This window comes from Herpailurus yagouaroundi, unplaced genomic scaffold (assembly GCF_014898765.1).
Source record: "Herpailurus yagouaroundi ecotype Mexico unplaced genomic scaffold, PumYag 222, whole genome shotgun sequence".
Lineage (NCBI taxonomy): Eukaryota > Metazoa > Chordata > Mammalia > Carnivora > Felidae > Herpailurus > Herpailurus yagouaroundi.
The window spans coordinates 1,179,777-1,202,314 of NW_024412453.1; the positions used below are offsets into that span (position 1 = coordinate 1,179,777).

The window sequence follows — 22,538 nt, forward strand, 5'->3', positions numbered from 1 at the left end:
TCTGCCCCCTAGAGGCCTAGTGGGGCCGGAGCGGCGTTGGGGAGCGTGGGCTTGCAGGCTAGGAGGCCTGCGCCTTTAAGGGGCGGGGCTGCGCCCTCTGTGGCAGACGCGGATTGGCTGGAAGGGGTCCTCGGAAGTGATGCACCGAGAAGCCCACGTGTGCGGCTCCATCCCACATGGCGGTGCTTCTGAAGAGGCTGCTGCAGTCGGCGAGGGCCCCCGCGGCCTTGGGCCGCCCCGTAGGACGGCGCGAGGCCAGCCTGGGCACTGATCCCGGGGCTGCAGTGCGGGTGCGGTTCGCCCCCAGCCCCACAGGTAACCTGGGCGGACGTGACGCTGTAGGTCGAAGTCCGTCGTACCGTGTCCGCCCCCCGAATATTCCCGAACGAATCCCTTCCGGTCGAGTCAGACTGGGCGGGCAGCGCGACCCTATTTTGCAGGCGTAGAAGTAGGCCCACAAGCGTAATTTATTCACATTGCCAGGAAGTTCTTTGTGTTTATCGAACTGTACCATTTCTTTCGGTCCCTTTTTCATGTATTCAGTAAATGTTTATTGAGGACCAACAGTGCGCCAGGTATTGTTTTAGGCGTTGGGATGCCGTGGTTTCCAGGAACGTTTTTGGCTCTTGTTCTCAAGAAGCCTATCCTATAGTATACATTATAGCCGCGACAAATACGTGTAAAAATAACTGTAGTTTTAGTTACAGATGCCATAAGAGAAATGAAGCAGAGTAGGGGCCTGGGGGTTAGATAGGAAGCTCAAGAAGGGCGTGTTGAGGATGTAGCGTTTGAATTGAGAACCAAAAGACAGGAAGTCTATGTATCTGAAGTCTGTATGAAGTCCATAAGAAGGACTTTAGGCAGAGGAAATTGCAGGTACAAAGGCCCTGTGGTTAATGTTGGCACTCAGCAAGCCAAAAGAATTAGGCAGAGGCTCACTGTATGCCCTAGTGGAGAGCTTGTCAGGGTGTCCCCACCATTTCCCCCCGGTTTGTTTTTCTCACCGAGGCTTCCTTCTGCCCTCTCCACACTGAGCATTCCTCTCATTCAGAACCTGTGGGTCCACATGTAAGCCTTTGTGTCAAGATCCCACCTGCACAGAGTGACAGGATCTTTCCTGGCAGGCAGCAGAGTGTAGAGCCGGCCTCTCAGACCATGGTGACAGGACTGGTTTTTAATTTCTAATTGATTATGGATCAGTATTTTTATATAACCAACAGAAATGAGTTACTAAAAAGGACAAATATTGAAAGCATACAAAATATGAGCCTATTTCTGTTGAATTCACCAAATATAAAATTACTCTGTCAAATTGCTGTTTCTAAATATTTTTTCTCAATTTCTGTACTTACTTGGTTATGAACTGGCAGCAGTTTCTAGACCAGCAAGTGTCTGTACTTGGCTTAGCACAGCACTCATGTAGTGGATGGGGGCCACAAGGTCTGAGGTTGGCTGGATCCACATTGCCAGCTTTGCCGTTTGTTAGCTGTGTGACATGGGCAAATTGTATAACCTTCCTGAGCTTCTGAGTTTTACCTTCTGCCAAACAGGGCTAGTAATAGTTCCTGTCTTGTGGGTTTGAGCTAATGCAACTGAGGCACTTAGCAAGGTCTTGTACTTAGCACTTAATAAACAATATTCTCTATTATGATTATAGTTCTCCTTTTTTTTCTGATTTGCAGGAAAAGCCCATACAGAAAAGGCTGCTGACTACAGACAGATAAAATATACTGACTACAGACAGATTTATGAAACAACATAGGTCATTAATAGCTAAAATTAATTGAAGGGTATACTTTGACCAGCGCTTAGGTCACAACAGCCCTGTAAGGAAAGTTTCTTTTTTCTTTTCTTTTTTTTTAAATCTTAGCAGATGAGGAGATTGAAGCTCATACACATGAAGTAAAGTGCCCAAGGGATAGCAACTGGTAAATGGTGGATGGAGAATTTAAATCCAGATTACTGAACCCCTGTCTTCTGTCTTGGGGACCTCTGGTTTTGTGGTTGCCTTGTAATAACTAGCAGAAGGTCACACATAATCCGTGTTGAAGAAGTTTGCCTGATGCCAGAAGAGCCTTATGGGTCCCATGCTGCCTCCTAAGCCTGTAGATGCAGAGAGGCTCGTTATGGAGTCAGAGCCATGGCCTGGACCAAAGAAGATAAAGATATTAGCTTTTTTTTTTTCACCCAAGCACATCATTGAATTTGTACATGTTAAATGGATGTGTGGTAATGGCTTCAGTGGATAATCCTCTGTCCTTATTTGGGTGAAACTTGGCCTTGAGGCAAATCTAAGTAGAACAGTGGGTGCAGTTAGGAAGAGTTGGAGTCTTTTTTTTTTTTTTTTCCACAAAATTACATGCTCTAAAACTTGTGTGGTCTTCTGTTTCCAGGATGAGGGGCTAAAGAGGTTGACCACCCCTGTCCTCTCCTGTGGCAGTCTGTCTTGGTGTTGACTGGAAGGATGGGACAGGGGTAGCTGTTCCTTGAGCTTCGATATTCACTGGGATGTCCTGGTACAAGCAGGGCTTACTTGCGTCTGGCTGAGGTGTGTCAGTTCATCTTCCCTGTCTTGACTGAGTGTTCTCTTCTTATACTAGGCTTCTTGCACCTGGGTGGCCTACGCACTGCCTTATACAACTATATCTTTGCCAAGAAGCACCAGGGGAGCTTCATCCTGAGGCTGGAAGACACGGATCAGACCCGCCTTGTGCCTGGGGCAGCAGAGAATATTGAAGACATGCTGGAGTGGGCAGGTGAGGCGGTCAGGGAAAAAACCCTTCTCCAAGGGGGAAGTGGGAGCAGGGAAAGGAGCCAGTAGGCCTCACAGGGCCCAAGCTGGACAATGAGGAGTTCCTGGAGAGATGGGTATATTTGTGCTGCCTTAGGAGGCACGTGCCCCTCCCCAAAAAAGATGCTAAAGAAATGCTCTGAGGCTGTTTTGAGGTTCTTGTTCTTAGAGTGTCAGGTGCTACTGGGAACGGACAGGAAACACAGGCCAAGCATAAGATGGAATTGGAGAGGCAAGGCGTGTGGTGAGCAGAAGGCTCCAGCCCCTTGTTCCCATGTGGGAATGCTGGCCCAGCTTTTCCAACCTTCTGACTCACAAGAGGAGCCAGAAATCCAGGTTTTTGTTACTGTTTTTTTTTTTTTTTTTTTTAATGAATACTTGCCATTATTAAACTTGAACTCAGATTTTTTTTTTTTAAACACACTGTGTGAGCCAAACTAAATGCGTACAGCTTCTAAAGTCAGTCTTATGGGAAGTTTAATCTGAAGGACTGCTAAACCCCAGGAAGACAAGGAGGAGTGTGTTTGTGTTCCCTGGGTCAACAATTACTTACCTGTCAAGACAGGTATAACCAGATAAGTTCTCCAAGGAAAAATACCAAAAATACTGAGACTTTTATGAGATGTGTATTTTAATCTGCAGTAAATTATTAACTAGACTTTGGGTTCCCAAAGGGCAGAAACTGATTTCATTTTTATCTTCTATTGTAGAACATTATGGCAGATGCTTAGTTGAGATTAGTTGAGTAAAGGAATTCATTCAAGGAGATCACTTATTGTAATTTAGGTCGTGTTCCAGCATTTAACAGAGACTCTGTTGTCAGTAATTGGAAGACAGATAAATTAATTCATTTTCACCATGATGTTAAGTGTTAATGTGTGCTATGGAGAAAAGGTTAACAGGTTAGAGAACTGACAGGGAGGGATGCTGTTTTAGACAGGGTGGTCTTCTCTGAGGAGGGGACATTAAAGCAGAGATCACACGAAGTGAGGGGCCAGCCCTGTGGCTACTTGCACGAAGACTGTTCAAAGCAGAGGCAGGGCACCTGGGTGGCTCAGTAGGTTCAGCACCTGACTCTTGGTTTTAGCTCAGGTCATGATCTCACGGTTTCATGAGTTCAAGCCCCACATCAGGCTCTGTGCTGGCAGCCTGCTTGAGATTCTCTCTCTCCCTCTCTTTCTCTGCCCTTCCCCCACTCATGCTGTCTGTCTTTCTCAAAATAAATAAATAAACTTAAAATTTAAAAGCAGGGCGTCTGGGTGGCTCAGTTGATTAAGCATCCGACTTCGGCTCAGGTCATGATTTTGCAGTTCTTAAGTATGAGCCCTTTGTGGGGCTCTGTGCTGACAGGTTCTGTGTTTCCTTCGGATTCTGTGTTTGCTTCTCTCTCTGTTCCTTCCCCACTTGCACTCTGTCTCTGTCTCTCTCTCTCAAAAATAAAGATTAAAAAAAAAAATTTTTTTTTTTTTTTTTTTTTAATTTAAAAAGCAGAGGGAATGGCAGATGTGAAGGCCCTGATGAAGGAAAGCATAGGGCGTATTAGAGGAGCAGCAAAGAGGCCAGCATGGCCCAAGGACTGTGACCAAGCAGAGGAACTGGAGATGTGAGGACAGAAGTTGGCCGGTACTGAACCTGCAGTACCAGGCAGGCCAGGATGAGAACTTGGATTTCACTGAGCGTCTGCTATGTCAGCCACTGTCTGAACAGGAGGTCCAGGGGTGAAAGAGTCCTACTCTTGGAGCCCCTGGTGCAGCACGATTGTGTAAATGACGCCTGCAGCCCCTCAGCACAGCTTCCTCTCCAGTGTGGTGGAGAGGCAGAGCTGACTTCTGTGGCTTCTTAATTTAGGAGTCACCCTTTTTGTGTGTAATTGACATATAATTTACCTGACACGAAAGTCACCATTTCAAAGTCTACAAATCAGTGGTTTTTACTGAAAGCTGTTAGGGTAGAAACACCACCATCCGGCTCTTTTGTGTCCCCTTTGTCTCTGCAGAAAGTGTATATTGGTTAAATCTGTCCTTTGTGACGGGAGGAAACTGGACCTTGGGCTGGAGCTGTGGCTTACAACAGATCGCATTTCATATAACGGCACCCATCACAGTGGTTCTGCGTGTGTGCACCGGGCTGAGTGCTTTGAAAGTACCAGTGTGTCTCGTTCTTGCCACCGCCCCGCATGCTAGAGCATAGCTCCGCTTTGCGGGGAAGGAGGCTGAGGCAGTACAATCAGGGTGAAAAGCGTGGATTCTGTGGCCCCCTGGCCTGGCTTCGAACACATCTGTACCGCTTGCTGTTGGTCAAGTGATGTAACAGAGCCCCTCTGTGCCTCAGCGTCCGTACTGAATGGGGGTCACGATGGCGTCTACCTAGTAGGGTGGTTCTGAGGCTTGATGGAAGTCATGGGACATAAGAGCAGCCTGGCAGGTGCTTGGCACTGCGGCCCTCACCCGTCTTCAGGATCCCTTGTCACAGCTTCTCTGGCACAGAACCAGGTGGTCCAGCCAGGGCTGTGCCCTGAACCATACTTTGTTCTTTGGAGCCAGCTCTTCCGGGCCTGGGCTGCTTTCCCCCTCCCCAGGGAAAGGACAGATGGAGAGGAAGGGCAGTTGAGAGCGTGGACTATGGAGGTGACACACCCCTGTGACTCCTTATCTTTCAGGCCTCACAACCTTGAGCGCTTACCCTCTCTTGTCTTTCAACTGGTCACCTATAAAAGGGAAATCGCGACAGTAACAACCTTGAGGGTTGTTGTGAGGATTAAAAGCTTTACTGTATGCATAAGGCACACAAAACAGTGCCGAACTGGTGCTGTCAGCATCTTCATTGTTAGAATTTGGTGAGCATTCTTTCTTGCTGTGCCGCAGGCATCCCTCCAGACGAGAGCCCCCGCCGGGGAGGTCCAGCGGGGCCGTACCAGCAATCCCAGCGACTTGAGCTCTACGCCCGGGCCACGGAAGCGTTGCTGGAGTCCGGCGCTGCTTACCCCTGCTTCTGCTCACCACAGCGCCTGGAGCTCCTGAAGAAGGAGGCCCTGAGGAATCACCAGACGCCCCGGTGAGAGCCCTAGCCTGTCGAGGCTGCTTCCCCAAAGTCGCGTGTGTCCCTCATCTGCATGACAGATTCCCCCCAAACTGTGGTCCCTGCACGGCCTCTTTGATCAGGAGTCTGGGCGCAGCTCTGCTGGCTCCCTTGGCTCAGAGTCTCTCTCAAAGCTGCAGTCAAGGTTTTGGCCAGGTTTGTGGTTTCCTCAAGACTGGCCTTGCAGAGGGTCCGCTTCCATTTCTCTCATGAGGCTGCTGGCTGACCGTGGGCTGCACTGGCTGTTGTGCGGAGATGCCAGCTCCTTGCCATGTGGGCCTGTCCACAGCGCAGCTCACAGCGTAGCAGCTGGCCTCGCTGTGGGCAAGGTGGACAGAAAGCAAAAGAGAGCAAGACAGAAGCCAGTCTGTTTGTAACTGAACAGAGGAAGCAACATCTTGTCACTTGTGCCGCATTCTCTTCCCAAAAAGAAAGTTGTTAGGTCCAGCCCACACTCCAGGCAGGGGATGACACAAGGGCAGAAACACCGGAGGTGGGCATCACTGGGGCCATGTCAGAGCTGCCGACCACACTGGCTCTCAGGCAGTAGTAACACGTAAAGTAACTTCAATTATTTGTAATTCTGAGTAAGTAAAGTTTTTTTTTTCAGAGGCAGAGAGATGTATATGCAAAGATCTCTCCTAACCCTGACTCTGGGCCCTCAATTTCCCTTTCTGTAAACAATTGCAGTTAGAATTTTCTTTCTTTTTTTTTAACGTTTTTTGAGAGAGACAGAGCACAAGCAGGGAAGGGGCAGAGAGAGGGAGACACAGAATCCAAAGCAGGCTCCAGGCTCTGAGCTGTCAGCACAGCACTGACAGCTGTCAGCACAGCACTCACCAACTGAGTCACCCAGGCACCCCATATATTTATTTATTTTTGAGAGAGAGAGAGCACATGTGAGCTGGAGAGTGGCAGAGAGAGAAGGGGACAGAGGATCCAAAGCAGGCTCTGAGTTTACAGCAGAGAACTCAGTGTGGGGTTTGAACTCATGAAACGTGAGATCATGACCTGAGCTGAAGTCGGATGCTTAACCGACTGGGCCACCCAGGTGACCCTAGAATTTTCTTCTGTCTTCTCCAGAGACACTCAACGCATATACCCTGATGAACACGTATTGTTTCTCTTCCCCGTTCCAATGGCAGCACACAATATACGGATTGTGCAACTTACTGTTCCCACTTACCTTTTTTGAGGCTATCCAATCTATATAGGCCCACACATTTTTCTTATGCTTGCATGGTATTCCACTGTACAGATGTAACATCCGTTAAACAGTTTCTTACTAATGAATCTTGATGCCATTTCTAATCTGTATTTATAAAGAAGGAGCTGGGATGGATCATGTTGACATATGTTGTTGTGCACGTGTGCAGGGTGTTTGTTGGAGACCCTCCCAGATGAGGAATTGCAGGGCCGGTTTGGAGCTTTGATAGACACCGCCTGTGGCCCTTGACCACCTTGCTTCCCATCAGCAGTGGCATCAGGACATCTTGAGTTCCAGTTTATTTATTTATTTATTTATTTATTTATTTATTTATTTAATATTTTTTTTAATGTTTTATTTATTTTTGAGACAGAGACAGAGCATGAACAGGGGAGGGTCAGAGAGAGAGGGAGACACAGAATCTGAAACAGGCTCCAGGCTCTGAGCTGTCAGCACCGAGCCCGATGCGGGGCTTGAACTCACGGACTGTGAGATCATGACCTGAGCGGAAGTCGGATGCTTAACCGACCAAGCCACCCAGGCGCCCCTTACTTAATTTATTTTTTAAAGAAATTAAAACAAAGTTTTTTTAAGTTTATTTAAGGAATCTCTACACCCAACGTGGGGCCCAAACTCATGACCACAAGATCAAGAGCCACATGCTCTTGCGACTGAGCCAGCCAGGTGCCCCGCCCCTTTTTAAGATAGGCTTCATGCCCGAGGTAGGGCTTGAACTCACATCCTTAAAGTCAAGAGTCAAGCTCTCATGGGCACCCCCCACTGAGTTCCAGTTTAAATGAACTGTTTGGACAAGCACTGGATATTTGTATGAGATGATATTCACTGCAGCTTTACTTTTTTGTCATAAATAGTCTACTTGTCTATTGGTAGAAGGTTATTTTTTAAAATTACAGTCAAGTTCTGTTGTGGAATCCATGCAGCCGTTTATTAATTGAACACTTAGCTCTGTGTCAAGGAGTATATTTTCAAGCTTTAGATTTCTGTGTCAGGATTCTTCGGGGAGTAAGTAATGGAACACCCCTTTTAAAAGGGACAAACCATGCTAACTAACTTGGATGTAAATTAAAAAAATAAATAGATAAAATTAAAATTAATAAAAGGGACAAACCAGGGGCGTCCAGCTGGCTCAGCGGATGGAGCATGCGACTCTTGATCTTAGGGTCATGAGTTCAAGCCCCATATTGATGGTAGGGTTTACTTAAAAAAAAATAAAGAATAGGGGTGCCTGGGCGGCTCAGTTGGTTAAGCGGCTGACTTCAGCTCAGGTCATGATCTCCGGTTCATGAGTTCGAGCCCCGCATTGGGCTCTCTGCTGTTAGTGCAGAGCCTACTTCAGAGCCTCTGTCCCCTTCTCTTTCTGCCCCTTCCCAGCACTTGCACACAAATGCTTGCTCACTGTCTCTCTCTCTTTCTCTCAAAAATAAATTTAAAAACAATAATAATAATAAAGAATTTAAAAGAGAATGGGGGACAAATCAGAGCTTCTCATGCTCTAATGTGCAGACGACTTACCTGGGGATCTAGTTAACATGCAGATTCAGATTCACCAGGTCTGGGCTGAGGCCCGAGATGCTGCATTTCTGGCCGGCTCCCAGGTGAGGCTGTTGCTAGGGATCCACAAACCATACTTGGAGTAGCCAGGGCATAAACCACACAGACATTTGTCACTTACTCTGCAGAAGTCTGGAGGTGGATGACTCAAGGATAAAACCAGCAGCTTCAAGACATCAGCGCTCTGTTGTGGCTTCTTCCTACCTCCCCTGCCCCACCCCCTACACTAGCTGCAAGTGGCTGTGGAGGCTGCAGGCATTCTGCCCTCACAGGACAACATCTGAAGGGCACAGGGGGAAAGCAGAGGAATTTTCCTCTTGTGGCTCTTTTGCTCTCAATTGGAGAGGCAACCTTTCCCCAGAGCCTAAGCCTCCCCTGCCTCCAGGCATACTTTTATTTGAGTCTTAGGGACTAGAGTGGTCTGGCCTGGACCAGTTGCTGGCAAATGGGAATGGGATTGCATGATTGGCCACACCAGCTGTGATTCAACCCCCAGGACTAGGCATTTTGCTATTTCCTCATTAGCAAGGAAGAAGAGGGAGAGGCTGGCAGGTAGGCAGGCGCAAGTGTCTGCCACACTGTTATCAATTACTGTCTTCCCCATACGTCACTCCACTCCCTGTTCAGGACTGGAAACAGAGCTGGAGAAGTAGATGACTTGCCAAGGTCAGCCAACTATCAGAGACAAAGACGGAATTCAGTCTGTCTGTAGTCATCCTAATCTCTGTGACGCTCTGCTTTAACAGGTATGACAATCGGTGCCGGAACCTGAGCCAGAGGCAGGTGGCCCAGAAGCTAGCCACAGGCCCCAAACCTGCTATCCGCTTCCGCCTGGATGGGGAGGCACCAGCCTTCCAGGACCTGGTGTATGGCTGGAATCGGCATGAAGTAGCTAGTGTGGAGGGGGACCCGGTCATCCTGAAGAGCGATGGCTTTCCCACATACCACCTGGCATGCGTGGTGGACGACCACCACATGGGCATTAGCCACGTGCTGCGGGGCTCTGAGTGGCTGGTCTCCACCTCCAAGCATCTACTTCTGTACCAGGCCCTGGGCTGGCAACCACCTCGCTTTGCCCACCTGCCCCTGCTCCTCAATAGGGATGGCAGCAAGCTGTCCAAGAGGCAAGGAGACATTTTCCTGGAGCATTTTGCTGCTGCCGACTTCCTGCCAGATGCCTTGCTGGACATCATCACCAACTGTGGCTCCGGGTTTGCAGGTACCTGCCCACCTGCGAGTTTGCAGTGGGACCAGAGTGGTGAGGAACTGGGGCTTTGGTTCAGGCCCACCTGGTCTTCAGGCCAGGCTGTGCCATATACTAGCTGCACGCTCTTGCCTAAATTCATTCTTTTCTCAACAGATGTTTATTGAGCCAGACGCTGTGTTAAGTGCTGGGGCTACAGCAGTGAACTAGCTAAATGTAACCCTTGCCCGTAAGGAGCTTATGGTCTTTGAGCCTTCCCTGCCTTTCTATAAAATGGGGATAAGTGTTTACCTCATGGGGTTAAGTTAGGATTCACTGAGCTCATGAGTATGAGGCACCCAGTAAGGTGTCTGCCACTCTGCACAAAAACCGTAGATCTTATGGTTATTATAATTACATTACTCCCACTATGGCAAGTGTGGGTTCCAACAGAATTACTAAGACTGCTATGACCCTAGTGTATTCCAAACTGGGCCCTTATCCTTGGTCCAAGACTTAGAGCCCAAGGTTTAAAGAAGCAGCAAATTAGGATGACCTCTTTCTGGAGGGGATTTCTAGAAATGTAGCACTGGTAGTCTGCTTACTGTTTATTCTGCTCTCATCTCATTTACTCCTTAAAATAGTCTTTAGAGGATTAAATTATCCTTGCTGTTTATAAGAGAATTGTGAGGCTCAGACAGGTTTGATGACTTGGCAAAGCCATGCAGCCTGTAAGGGACACGGCAGAGACTCCCTGTAGGCCTAGGCCTGGCCACGATGCCTGCTGACCGCATGGGATGGGGCTGCAGCTCTGGAGAGGCAGCTCCCTGCGCAGCGATTCTCCATACTGCCTGAGGTTTGGAACCACCTGGGAAGCTTGGAAAGAATACTGATGCTCAGACGCCATCCCAGACCAGCAGAGTCAGAATCTCTGGGGCACAGCCAGGCAATGAGCATGCTGTTCCTGCAACCCACATCTTTGAGGGCAGTGAGGGTTGGTTTAGCCTGATTATTTTAAAAAAATTTTTTGAATGTTTATTTACTTAGCATGAGTGGAGGAGGGACAGAGAGAGAGAGACACACACACACACAGAATCCACAGCAGGCTTTGGATCTGAGCTGGCAGCACAGAGCCCAACATGGGGCTCGAACCCATGAACTGTGAGATCATATCCTGAGCCGAAGTTGGACGCTCAACTGACTAAGCTACCCGGGCACCCCGAGTCTGATTGTTTTCAAACTTGTTTTTCCTGAGTGACAGAACCCTTTCTGCAAATGAAAGCTCCTTCAAGGCCCGTGATCTATAAAAGAGTTAGAAGTTGAATCCCTTGGGTCAGAATGGAATGGGAAACCCAGAACGTGATCACCTAGCCTCCCTTGTGATTGAAAGCGAGGGAGGGGGCTGAGGCTGGGCCTGCCTCCTTGCAGAGAACCAGATGGGCAGGACCCTGCCTGAGTTGATAACACAGTTTGACCTGACCCGGGTCACCTGCCACTCAGCCCTGTTGGACCTGGAGAAGCTCCCGGAATTTAACAGGTGAGTGGTGAAGCAGGGAGGCCGCTGGTACAAAAAGGCTTTCTTGCTAATGAGGGTACCCATGGCAGAGGGTCTAGTGGGCTTTGGAGTCACATGGACCTGATTTTTACTGTGGGCTCATGTGTCCGATGCTCCGTGAACACAGAGCACGTAAGTCACCTAACCTCCTGGAGCCTCTGTTTCTTCCTCTCGAAAATGGGGCTAATAACAGTACTTACCTGTTAACGATTGTTGTAGGAGTTCAGTTAAATTAAACGTTGCATCAAGGTGTTGTACACACCCCCTGGCACATAAAAAGTGTTCTGTAAATGGTAGGTACTGTCTCTGTCATTACCATTATTCCTGGTCGTCCTTTGCATGGATTCTGTTAGCCATGGCCTAGAGAAAAGGGGCATCTTCGCCTCGGAATCACCCCTTGCCCGCCCCCCCACCAACACGGTGACTGAGCACTGTCTCATGACACCTGTTTTACATTTCATGTAGCTCTTCACTCAGACCTCTAAAGCCAGTTACAGTTCAGATCACTGTTGACATATCCATCTAAGGGCCTTGGTGGTAAAGCCAGCAGATTAATGTGTACTTAAGGGACAAGGGACTCAAGGATGCCGTCTCTTGAGCACTGGTTTGGGGACAGGCTCTCTGTGCTTTACTTGCATGAGCCCAGAGAATTCGCATTGACTGCAGGTATTGAAGGTTGTTACTTCATTTATCTCCCATCAGACATGAGATCAGTTGTCTGACTTTGCTCTCTTTTGCATAGAAGGAAACGACACATAGGGCAGTGTTCCATAACCAGCCCGTTCACGCAGCAAACGGCAGGCATCCCTTGAATGGGGTATTCACCAGTGAATGCAACTTGAACCCTACCTTTCTGATTGTAGGGAAAGTGGTATTTCAAGGAAATGGGGCACGGCGGGGAAATACTTTGTGACCCATTCCAGTCCTCCAGCATGAGGGTAGCCAGAGGAGGATGGAGGTGGGCTCTACTCGGCATGGACCCAAGAGGAGATGCAGTTTTGGGACTGCCACAAACGCAGCCGAAGCCATTAACGTTTAGATGTTCCTGGCATCAAGCCGCTGCTGTGATTATTTCGGTAATAGCAGTAAAGGTAGCACCGGTAGTCATCAGAGCAGCACCACAAGTGTGGTGGAAGTAGTGATGGTAATTGACATTTGGCACTTCCTGTCTCCCAGGCCCTAGACCTTCCATGTATTATCTCAAGCGTGGCCACTAGGGTCTCCTGATTGCTTCCTGTCTACGGTCTTCTCCCACTGCTGCGGAGATCCTAGAGACACTTTCAGTATGTGGTGTTAACTCCTTTTTAAGAAAATCATTATTTTTTGGGTAGCGTGTGCTCCAGATAGCTTCGCAGAGGGTCTCATCCTTCCCCCCCCGCCGATGTGCGGAACCCTCAGTCCTGACCCCCTGCCCGCCTCCAGCTGCCTTTTCCTCTGTGCTTTCCAGATAGTCCCTCATGTAGTCTGCACAGTGCCCTGTGACGGAGGCCCCTGGTTGTCCCTGTGGTGTACATGAGCCTCCTGAGGCTCTGGACGATCATGTAACTTGCTGCAGACCTCTCACAGGGCCAGCCTGATACACAGGCCTGCCCCAGTTCCAGAGCCCAGAAGATACACCCCCACCGCTGCCGCCTGCCTTTCTTCCATGCCAGGGCAGCCTAGGGAGGGAACTGAGGACTGGTTAAAGCTTTGCTGCTCCCGAAGAGAGGGAGCAAGGCAGTTAGAAGAATTCTGGAAAGAAGAACATTGGAATTGACAAGAAAACCTGAACTTCTTGATTATGAGCCCTGGATTCAAACAGCTGTGCACTCTGAGCTTCAGATCCTATAAATCTGTGTTCTTGATCTCTGCCTTTTTGTGCCGGAGTCTCATGCTTTAAGCTACGCAAGGAGGCAGACACTTGTAGATTGTACCTTGTAAAGTCAGGTGCCTGTCGAGGCCAGCAGCCAGCACGGGGGTAGGTAGCGAGCCTGGGGAGAGGCACTGGGGAGCAGAGGCCCTGGCAAACTGGAGTGCTCTGTGCCTGTAAACCGGGCGGCCTCCACTCTGCTCCTGCTATTGAAGTGTGGGGCACGAGGGCCCTTTGCAGCCAGATCTTCTCTGATATCCCAAGAGAAGCCAGAAATCTCTGTTTTTATGTGATCTCTTTCTAGTTTAAAATGTTAGCTACTATCTTAGAAACACAACAGGATACCTGAGTTGCTTGGGGCTCTTAGGCTGACTTAGACCTTGGCCAGATCCCTTTCCTGTATGATCTGTTTCTGGGCTGTGGGAGGGACAGCTCATATAACGTGTCATTCTTCAAACCTTGTCTGCTCCCTTAGGGAGAGGGTTTGGAGGGGACTGGGAATGCCAGTGGCTGCACGGTCCCTTGGTTTCTCTTACAGGCTGCACCTGTGTCGGTTGGTGAGCAGTGAGACCCAGAGACGCCAGCTGGTGGGGAAGCTGCAGGCCCTGGTGGAGGAGACGTTCGGCAGCCAGCTGCGAGACAGGGATGTCCTGGACCCAGCCTACGTGGAGAGGATCATCCTGCTGAGACAGGTGTGGTGTCAGGGAGCTCCGGTGACTGAGGGAATGGGTGGCGCCCCCCTTCTTCCCTGTCCTCTGTTTTCAGCGACTGCCTCTTCCCCTAGGGTCACATTTGCCGCCTGCAGGATTTGGTCTCCCCGGCACATTCCTACCTGTGGACTCGCCCTGCCGTGGGCCGAGCGCAGCTGGGCGCCATCTCGGAGAAGGTGGACTTGATTGCCGAGCGTGTGCTGGGGTGAGTTGCTGCAGGCCAAGCTCAAGGCTCCGCCCCCGAGTTCCCTCTCCCTCCCAGGGCCCCCTTCCTCCAGGACTGGCTGCGGGGCCTGCCACACAATGCATGGCTAGTGACAGGGTCTTAGCAAGATGATCACTCTGGTAGGGGGGCTTTCCCAGAGGAGCCAGACCCTCCCCAGAGAGGGCAGTGTGTTTGGGGTTGGGTTCACCTGGGTTTTCTGCCAGTGTTGCCGCTTACCCAGTCCTTTCTCCTGCCCAGGTGGCGTCACTATGGCACCTCTTTGAGCTTCCATTTCCTCACCTCTAACGTAGAGATGCTACTACAGTCTTAACTGTACAGGAACAGAAATGCAACCAAAGCTGGCTTAACCCCAGCCTAATTCAGGGGCCAAAAACATGTCACCAAGACCTTATTTTTCTCTCTGTCCCTTTGACCTTCTGTTCCACACTTCTCAATGCCGGCTACTCTTTCTGCAGAGACTCTGTATCAAGTAGATGGAGGGTGGGGCTCTCTATCAGACAGAAGAAATGACAGTGCTTACCCCACGAGGAAGTGGTGATCCAGGGCTAAAGAGCTTTTTCCATATCTCAAGGGTCCTGATGTCCCTAGATTCTGCTCTTGTCCACACGGTGCATGGTGGCTCACAGACCATCCATACTTTAGCCAGAAGAGGAAGGAGGAAAAAGGGAAGGGGATGGGACACTCCTACTCCTTACGGAACAGACTTAAAAGTTACACATTCATTTCCACCTGTATCTCGCTGGCCAGAATGCCTATCTTATGGCCATGCCAAGCTATGAGGGAGTCTGGAAAACTTTTTTTTTTTTTTTTTTTTTTAACTTGGCAGCCATGAGCCTGGCTAAAAATTTTATCACTATATATGAAAGGAAAAAAAGGAGAGCAGCCTCTCTCATGTCTGTGCCCTGTTTGTAAGACAGCTCCAACATCACAAAGCCTCAGCCGTGTCTTAAGATGAACTCTGACGGAACCCAACTAGCTACATTTTTCTCTCCGAACCAGTCACACGAGGCCTGGGGAATGTGATGTGCCCGTTGGCGTAGGTTAGCTCATCAGCTCCTGGGCCGTAAATGGACCCCCAGCCAGGGCACGTGAGCTGAGAATGGGAGCCAGGTAATTCCTCAAGGAGATTTGGGGTATCAGGAGAAAGGGAGGTGGATGCTGGGCAGCAAAACCCAGTGTCCATTTTACCTACCTCCTCCCAGCTTTGTCATGAAGATGAAAGTAGGTCTTAAGAGTTTACTTACACATGCCTGCAACTTGCTATTTATATGTATTAGGTCTGTATACGTATGTACACAGGGTGTGTGTGGATATGTGTATACACTGAAATTCACAGCCACCTAATAAAGTATCTGGTTAAAACGTTATCCCCATTTTAGAGATGAGAAAATCAAGACACAGGCTAAGTAACTTGCCTAAAATAACAGTAAGTTGGAGGAGCAGGGATTCAAACCTAGGCAAGGTTGGGCCTAGAGGCCATACGCTTCTCTCCAAAGTGCTTGGACAGTGCCTGATATCTAGAAATCCTCAGTGTATTGTCAAAATAAATAAACACCTGGAAATGATAAGAAAATCATGTGGCAAAAAATACAGTATAATACAAATAGTAGAAGAAGGTCTATGGCAAAAAGTATGTGTTCCCTCCTACTGCAGCCCCCAACAGAAATGTAGCCGCACTTAGCAGTTTCCTTTATGTAATGTCTGAGTATTCAGTGATATGGATGTGTAACTCCATTTTTGTCTTTTTAAAATTTGAAATTTGATGTTTTGATTATGAAAACATTCAAACCTCTTTTTTTATGTTAATGTTTATTCATTTTTGAGAGAGAGAGAGTGCCCCCATTCAGACCTCTTAAACCTGAGTTTAAAAGCTAGAAAGTGTGAGGCACCTGGGTGGCTCAGTTGGTTAAGCATCTGGCTTCAGCTCAGGTCAGGACTTGCAGTTCATGAGTTCGAGCCCTGCATCGGGCTCTGTGCTGACATCTCAGAGCCTGGAGCCTACTTTGGATTCTGTGTCTCCCTCTTTCTGCCCCTCCCCTGCTCACGCTCTGTCTCTGTCTCAAAAATAAGTAAATGTTAAAAAAAATTATTTTTAAACCTAGAAAGTATAAAAAAGGGAGATATTGGGAAATCCAGTTTTATCCTTGTCCCCCATCTGTTCAGTTCCAGAACTGTCTGCACATTACTACCCATTTTAATTATATCTAAATGATCCTTCTTTTTTACACAAAAATACGGTAACAGTGTTCTGTGTCTTTTGATTTGTTTGTTTCACTTAACATATCTGTAGATCTGCCCAGTCCTTAGAATCCTCATTATTTTCTACAGCTACACTTAGGCCATTATTGTACCACTTTACGATAATTTATTTAACTCATTTCCTATTGATGGACATTTGGATTGCTTCCAAATTTTGCTATTACAAACAATGCTATAGTGAATAGCCACATATAGACATCATTAATCGGGTTTGCATTTATATCTCTAGGATAAATTCCCAAGAGTCATTATTACAATACTCCTTTAATTTAGGGCATTCCACAATAGGAGCTCTTAGTGCTAATTCACCAGGACCATTGCCTTAACTCCACATCCCTGCCATGGGGTTAGATTTCAGAGACACTCTGGGGCTCCCACTCAGGACAGGAAAACTGACACCCAGGTGTTCTGAAGCTGCCAGATTTCTTAGAAGTCCCTTCTGTACCCACGCCAAGCTCTGGGCCAGCTCTAATGTGTCCTGAGCTGCCATTGCCTGTGGCCTGTCCCTCTTCTACCAGCTCCTTAGCAGCCTGCTTCCCCACAGTGGCATAGAGGAGAGTTCCTATGTTTTCCCATGGTAAATTTTAACAACTTTTTTTTAAGTAGGTTTCATGCCCAACATGGATCTTAAACTCATGACCCTGAGATTGGGTTGCATGCTCTACTGACCAAGCCAGCCAGGCACCCCATTTTCCACATTAAAATTTTTTTTTCTTAAGTTTATTTATTTATTTTGGGAGAGAAAGAGCATGAACTGGGGAGGGAGGGAGAGAGAGAGTGAGAGGGAGACAGAGAATCCCAAACAGGTTCCGCGCTGTCAGCAAGGAGCCCAGAGAGGGGCTCAAACCCTTAAACTGTGAGATCATGAGCTGAGCTGAGATTAAGAGTCAGATGCTAGGGGCGCCTGGGTGGCTCAGTCGGTTGAGCACCAACTTCAGCTCAGGTCACGATCTCGCTGTCCGTGAGTTCGAGCCCCGCATCGGGCCCCTGTGCTGACAGCTCAGAGCCCGGAGCCTGTTTCAGATTCTGTGTCTCCCTCTCTCTGACCCTCCCCCGTTCATGCTCTGTGTCTCTCTGTCTCAAAAATAAAATAAACGTTAAAAAAAAAAAAATTTAAAAAAAAAGAGTCAGATGCTCAACTGACTGAGCCAGCCAGGGGCCCCTCCGTGTTAAATTTTATATTTTCTGTATTTTATCTTCTGGATATAGGAATAATAATAAGCATGTGGCCGAGTTAATGATGCAATAAGCATGGTTATTTTTGCCTCCTGTTGAAACTCAGTGGCTCAGAATCCAGAGTTAGTAAGGGAATCTGTTGGTACCAAGAGGCAGTTTCTTCCCATTACTTACGAGCACGGGTCCCCCAGCCAGTCACCCTCCACGTGAAGCCTATCAGTGGCAGGGGACTGTCTGGACCCCATTGAGCACGGGCAGTACCCCAGTTGGCATTGTGGACCATCCGCACCAGTGGAACTGTCCAGGCCCTCTGCAGCATTTCCACTTTGGAATCTCTGTAATAGCTGAGGGGGACTGAGAAGGTGCTATAAAATACAGGCCCACCCACCCTGCTCCCGTCCATTGCTCTAGCTCAGAGATTAACAATTTTTTTAAATGTTTATTATTTATTTTTGAGAGAGAGAGCAGGGGAGGGTTAGAAAGAAAGGGAGACACAGAATCCAAAGCAGGCTCCAGACTCTGAGCTGTCAGCACAGAGCCCGACATGGGGCTCGAGCTCATGAACCATGAGATCATGACCTGAGCCAAAGTTGGACCCCCAACCAAAACTGAGCCACCAGGTGCCCCTCCAACTCAGAAATTTTTTATTTATTTTTATTTATTTATTTATTTATTTTTTTGGCAAGTCAAGCTCTAACTGAATGGGGAATCTCTCTTGAAACTCAAAACACACTGGTGAGAGAGGATCTCAGCTGGCTACCAGCAAAGCAGAGGGCGATTGTTGGCCTATTGGATTTTATTATTATTTTCTAAACATTTATGCTTTTTTTTTTTTTAACTCATTAAGCTTTTTTAACTTTAACTTTTTAACTAAAAAAGTTTTTAAGTTTATTTGTTTTGAGAGAGAGAGTACAAGCTGGGGAGAGGTAGGGAGAGAGGGGGAAAGAGAGAATCCCAAGCAGACTCCGCACTGCCAGCATGGAGCCCGATGTGGGGCTCAAACTCACAAACCATGAGATCATGACCTGAGCCAAAATTTAGAGTTGGACGCTCAACTGACTGAGCCACCCAGGTGCCCCTGGCCTACTGGATTTTAGATCCTTACATGCTTCAACTTGTGGGCAAAGAATGTTTGTAGCAAGAGGTGGGCGCCAGGCTGGCTGATGCAGCAGCCTGTGCTCTGGTGGGCCCAGGCAGCCGGCACCATAACCCTGTTCCACTTTGAGAACTGCTTCATGCTGGCCAACGTCCCTGACTTTGTCACCTACAGGTGCAGTGGCCTATCAGAGTGCAAGCCCTTCTGGAAGTGCACACAGGCTGGGGTCACCTACTTCTTCATGCAGCTGTGCAAGGTGCTGTTCCTGGCCACTCTTTTCCCATCTGGGAAGGTGGCATCTGTGACTTTATTGGGGAGTTCATAAAGGCCAGCATGGATGTGGCAGATCTGATAGACCTAAATTTTGTCGTGTCCCAGAATACAGGCAAGTGGGGAGTTTAAGATCATGGTTGTTGCCCTAAAAATTTTTTTTAAAGAATGATTGTAGGGGCACCTGGGTGGCTCAACTGGTTAGGCATCCAACTTCAGCTCAGGTCATGATCTCACGGTTTGTGAGTTGGAGCCCCACATTGGGCTCTGTACTGACAGCTTGGAGCCTGGAGCCTGTTTCGGAATCTCTCTCTGTCTATCAAAAATAGAGAAACATTTAAAAAAATTAAGATAAAAGAATGATTGTAGCAGGTTGGTGGCAGTACTGTTACTGGAGCCGGGGTCTCCCGAAGTCTCTTTCTTTCTGCCCTTCTGTGCTACAAGCCCTCTCCCCTGCCCAAAGAGTCTCCCCTTTGCCAATCCTAAAGCTGTGTTTCAAGTAATTTCACAGAGGGCTTCATTCTTCCATCCTATGTCTAACCTGTTCTGAGTTTGTTTTTAGATTCTCTTGCAATGTTTCTGAGCTCTTGGATATAATAAATATTAGCTAATGTTTAATGTCTTTAAAAAAAATTGTTTTTAATGTTTGTTGATTTTTTTGAGAGAGAGACAGAATGTGAGTGGGGGAGGGTCAGAGAGAGAGGGAGACATAGAATCCAAAGCAGGCTTCAGGCTCCGAGCTGTCAGCACAGAGCCTGATTAGGGGCTCAAACACATGAATCGTGATTCATGACCTGAGCCAAAGTCAGACACTCAGCTGACTGAGCCACCCAGGCACCCCGCTAATGTTTAATTTCTAAATGAAATACAAGATCTAGTGTTTCAGAGTGTTTACTGTCTATTCAAGCAACGTACTTAGTGCCTAACAAGTTTGAACTCAGCCCCACCATAGCCCTGTGAGTTACAGACACTATTATTATCCCCACTTTATAGATGAGAAAACTGAGGCATAGCGATCACATGACCTTGAGGTAGAAATTAGTAAATCCTCTTACTGTGGTACCATCTGCGTTTTCCTGTATTGTGCTTGGATTATCTGTGTATTTGGTTCCTTAGTTGTTTTTTTTTGTTTTTGTTTTTTTTCTCAAATTGGAAAGGGATGGGGATCTTCTTCCTTCCCTTCTCCCCCAAGCAGACTTGAACACTGGTTGTGAATGTTAATCTTCAGAAATCCTCCCTCTTACCTACTTGCCACTGGCCCATGCAGGCCCTCATAGACTGGCTCTTTTCTAGGCTTTTATTTATTTATTTAAGTTTATTTACCTTTTTTTAGTAATCTCTGCACCTGACATGGGGCTCAAACTCACAACCCCTAGATGAAGAGTTGCATGCTCTTCCCACTGAGCCAGCCAGGTGCCCCTCTTTTCTAGGCTTTTAGAAGGACCAGGTATGAGCTTAACTCAGGACGTGCTGAGTGGAGAACTGAAGAAGGTATCAGAAGGTCTGGAGGGGACCAAACACAGCAATGTGATGCAAGTCCTCCGAGTGGCCCTCAGTGGACAGCGGGTAAGTGGGCAGATGGGTGGACTGTTCCCTGGAGCCCCTCATTTATCCGTTCAGCTGACATTCAATGGCAGTCATTCTCTGGTTTGGGGGTACAAAGACAAATGAAACACGATCACTCCCTTCAGTCTCTCAGCAGATAGTATTTATGGAAGCACCTACTATGCAGAAGCACCGTTCTGGGTACAGTGGGCCCAGTAGTGAATGAAACATGCACTCTCCCTGCCTGCATGGAGCTGGCGGTTGATGGGGGGCCAATAGACATATCACCACGGGAAAACAGGCTCCTGGGACCCATCCTTGGCCACGGAAAGTAAAGACAACGCAGTGCTAACTGTGCCCCTTCAGACGCAGGCAGCGGCACTGGGGTTGGCCTGGGGCGTAGCGCCTGCAGACTGGGGCTGGGCTTTAGTTCTTTAGGCAGTATAAGGCAATAAGGCAGTTTCTCTTTTTGTTCTTAGCAAGGACCTCCGGTAGCTGAGATGATGTTGTCCTTGGGAGCGAAGGAAGTACGGGAACGAATACAGAAGGTGCTTTCCAGCTAGAGAGAAGATATGAGAGAGGAAGAGGCAGCCCTAGGAACCTGGACGTGCATGGAAATTGCCTTCAGAGCAAAGCAGAAGGGGCCTGGGGTCCATCAGGAAGCTCACAGAAGGAATCCCGAGTGGAAACGGTCTCTGGGTGCACCCAGTGCGTTTATGGCTTCCTCTCACCTCGTGCTTGGTTCTGACACCACATTACACAGCACAGGTTAGGAGCTGGTTCACGAGGGCTTGTGTCATACTCAGCTCAGGCTCCCGTAATGGCTTAAACAAGAGAAAGTTACTTCCTCACAGTTCTGGAGTCTGGAAGTCCCAAGTTCAAGGTGTCAGCAAATGTGGCTTCCCAGAGGCCTCTCTCCTTGGCTTGCCATTGGCCACCTTCTCTCTGTGTCCTCACATGGTCTTTCCTCAGTGTGTGCTCTTGGTGTCTCTCTGGGTGTTCAGATCTCTTCTTATGAGGACACGGGTCAGATTGGATTAAAGCCTACCCTCATGGCCCAATTTTAACTCACCTCTTTATAAGTCCTGTCTCCACACACAGTCACATTCTGAGGTCCTGGGGGTTAGGGCTTCGGCATAGGAGTGTTGAGGGGATGCAGTGCAGCCCCTAACAGCTTGGCATCTCCCTGGACTCACGGGTCGCAGTGTTCAGGCCCCACTTGTAGGTGAAGCAGTAAAAGATGAATGAATGACACCAGCAGGGCTGAACTGGATGGCAGACTCTCTGTAAAAGAAGTGACTCACTTGTAAAAGAAGTGACTGTCTGCCGAGGGCGAGCACTACGCTTTATACCAGTCTTACACACTCTGCTTTGTCCTTGTATTCGGGCACCTGTGTCTCCTTCTCTAAAGGCCCTTTCTTCCTCTTTTCTAGTTCTCCAGACCTGGTCCTCGGACTGGAGACCTTCATCCCCCCTGTTTTACACCTTTTTCTTCATACCTACCTCCTCCTTCTGCCCATTCTTGTAAGTCATTGTCTGCGGGTTTCTGAAATAAGATGATCCTTTCTTTTTTTTTTTTTTTTTTTTAACTTTTATTTAAGTAATCTCTGCACCCACCATGGGGCTTGAACCCACAACCCCGAGATCAAGAGTCACATGCTCTTCCGACTGAGCCAGCCAGGTGCCCCTGAAATAGTTGTTTTCATTGGGGTGAATAGGAATAGCTAAAGAGAAAGGAGGATCATGTCTGCCTATAAAAGCTGTACTGGAAAAATAAAATAAAATAAAAATTTGAAAAAGACCCTGCTGGGGTTCCTAAGCTTTTCCTGTGTGGCAGCCAGCCTCCAAAATGTCCCCCAGTCATTCCGCCGTCCTAGAAGTCACATTGAGTAGGGCCGACTTGTGATGCCTCGTGGCTTCTGTCTTATCCTCTTGGATCCCTTGCTTTGTGGGAAGCCAACTTCCACATCACAAAGACACTCAGGCAGCCCTCTGGAGACATCTGTGGGACAGGGAACTGA

General features: G+C 48.2%; 1 protein-coding gene across 1 annotated transcript; it reads left to right on the top strand.

Annotated features, from left to right (window-relative positions):
- Positions 1-30: 30 nt before the first annotated feature.
- EARS2 (glutamyl-tRNA synthetase 2, mitochondrial) lies at positions 31-22,319 on the top strand. The gene is made up of 9 exons (XM_040458760.1): positions 31-315; positions 2,601-2,756; positions 5,656-5,845; positions 9,395-9,867; positions 11,260-11,368; positions 13,774-13,927; positions 14,020-14,150; positions 20,403-20,538; positions 20,997-22,319. The coding sequence occupies exons 1-9, from the start codon at positions 177-179 to the stop codon at positions 21,078-21,080; spliced, it is 1,572 nt and encodes a 523-aa protein (XP_040314694.1). The 5' UTR covers positions 31-176; the 3' UTR covers positions 21,081-22,319.
- Positions 22,320-22,538: the final 219 nt, after the last annotated feature.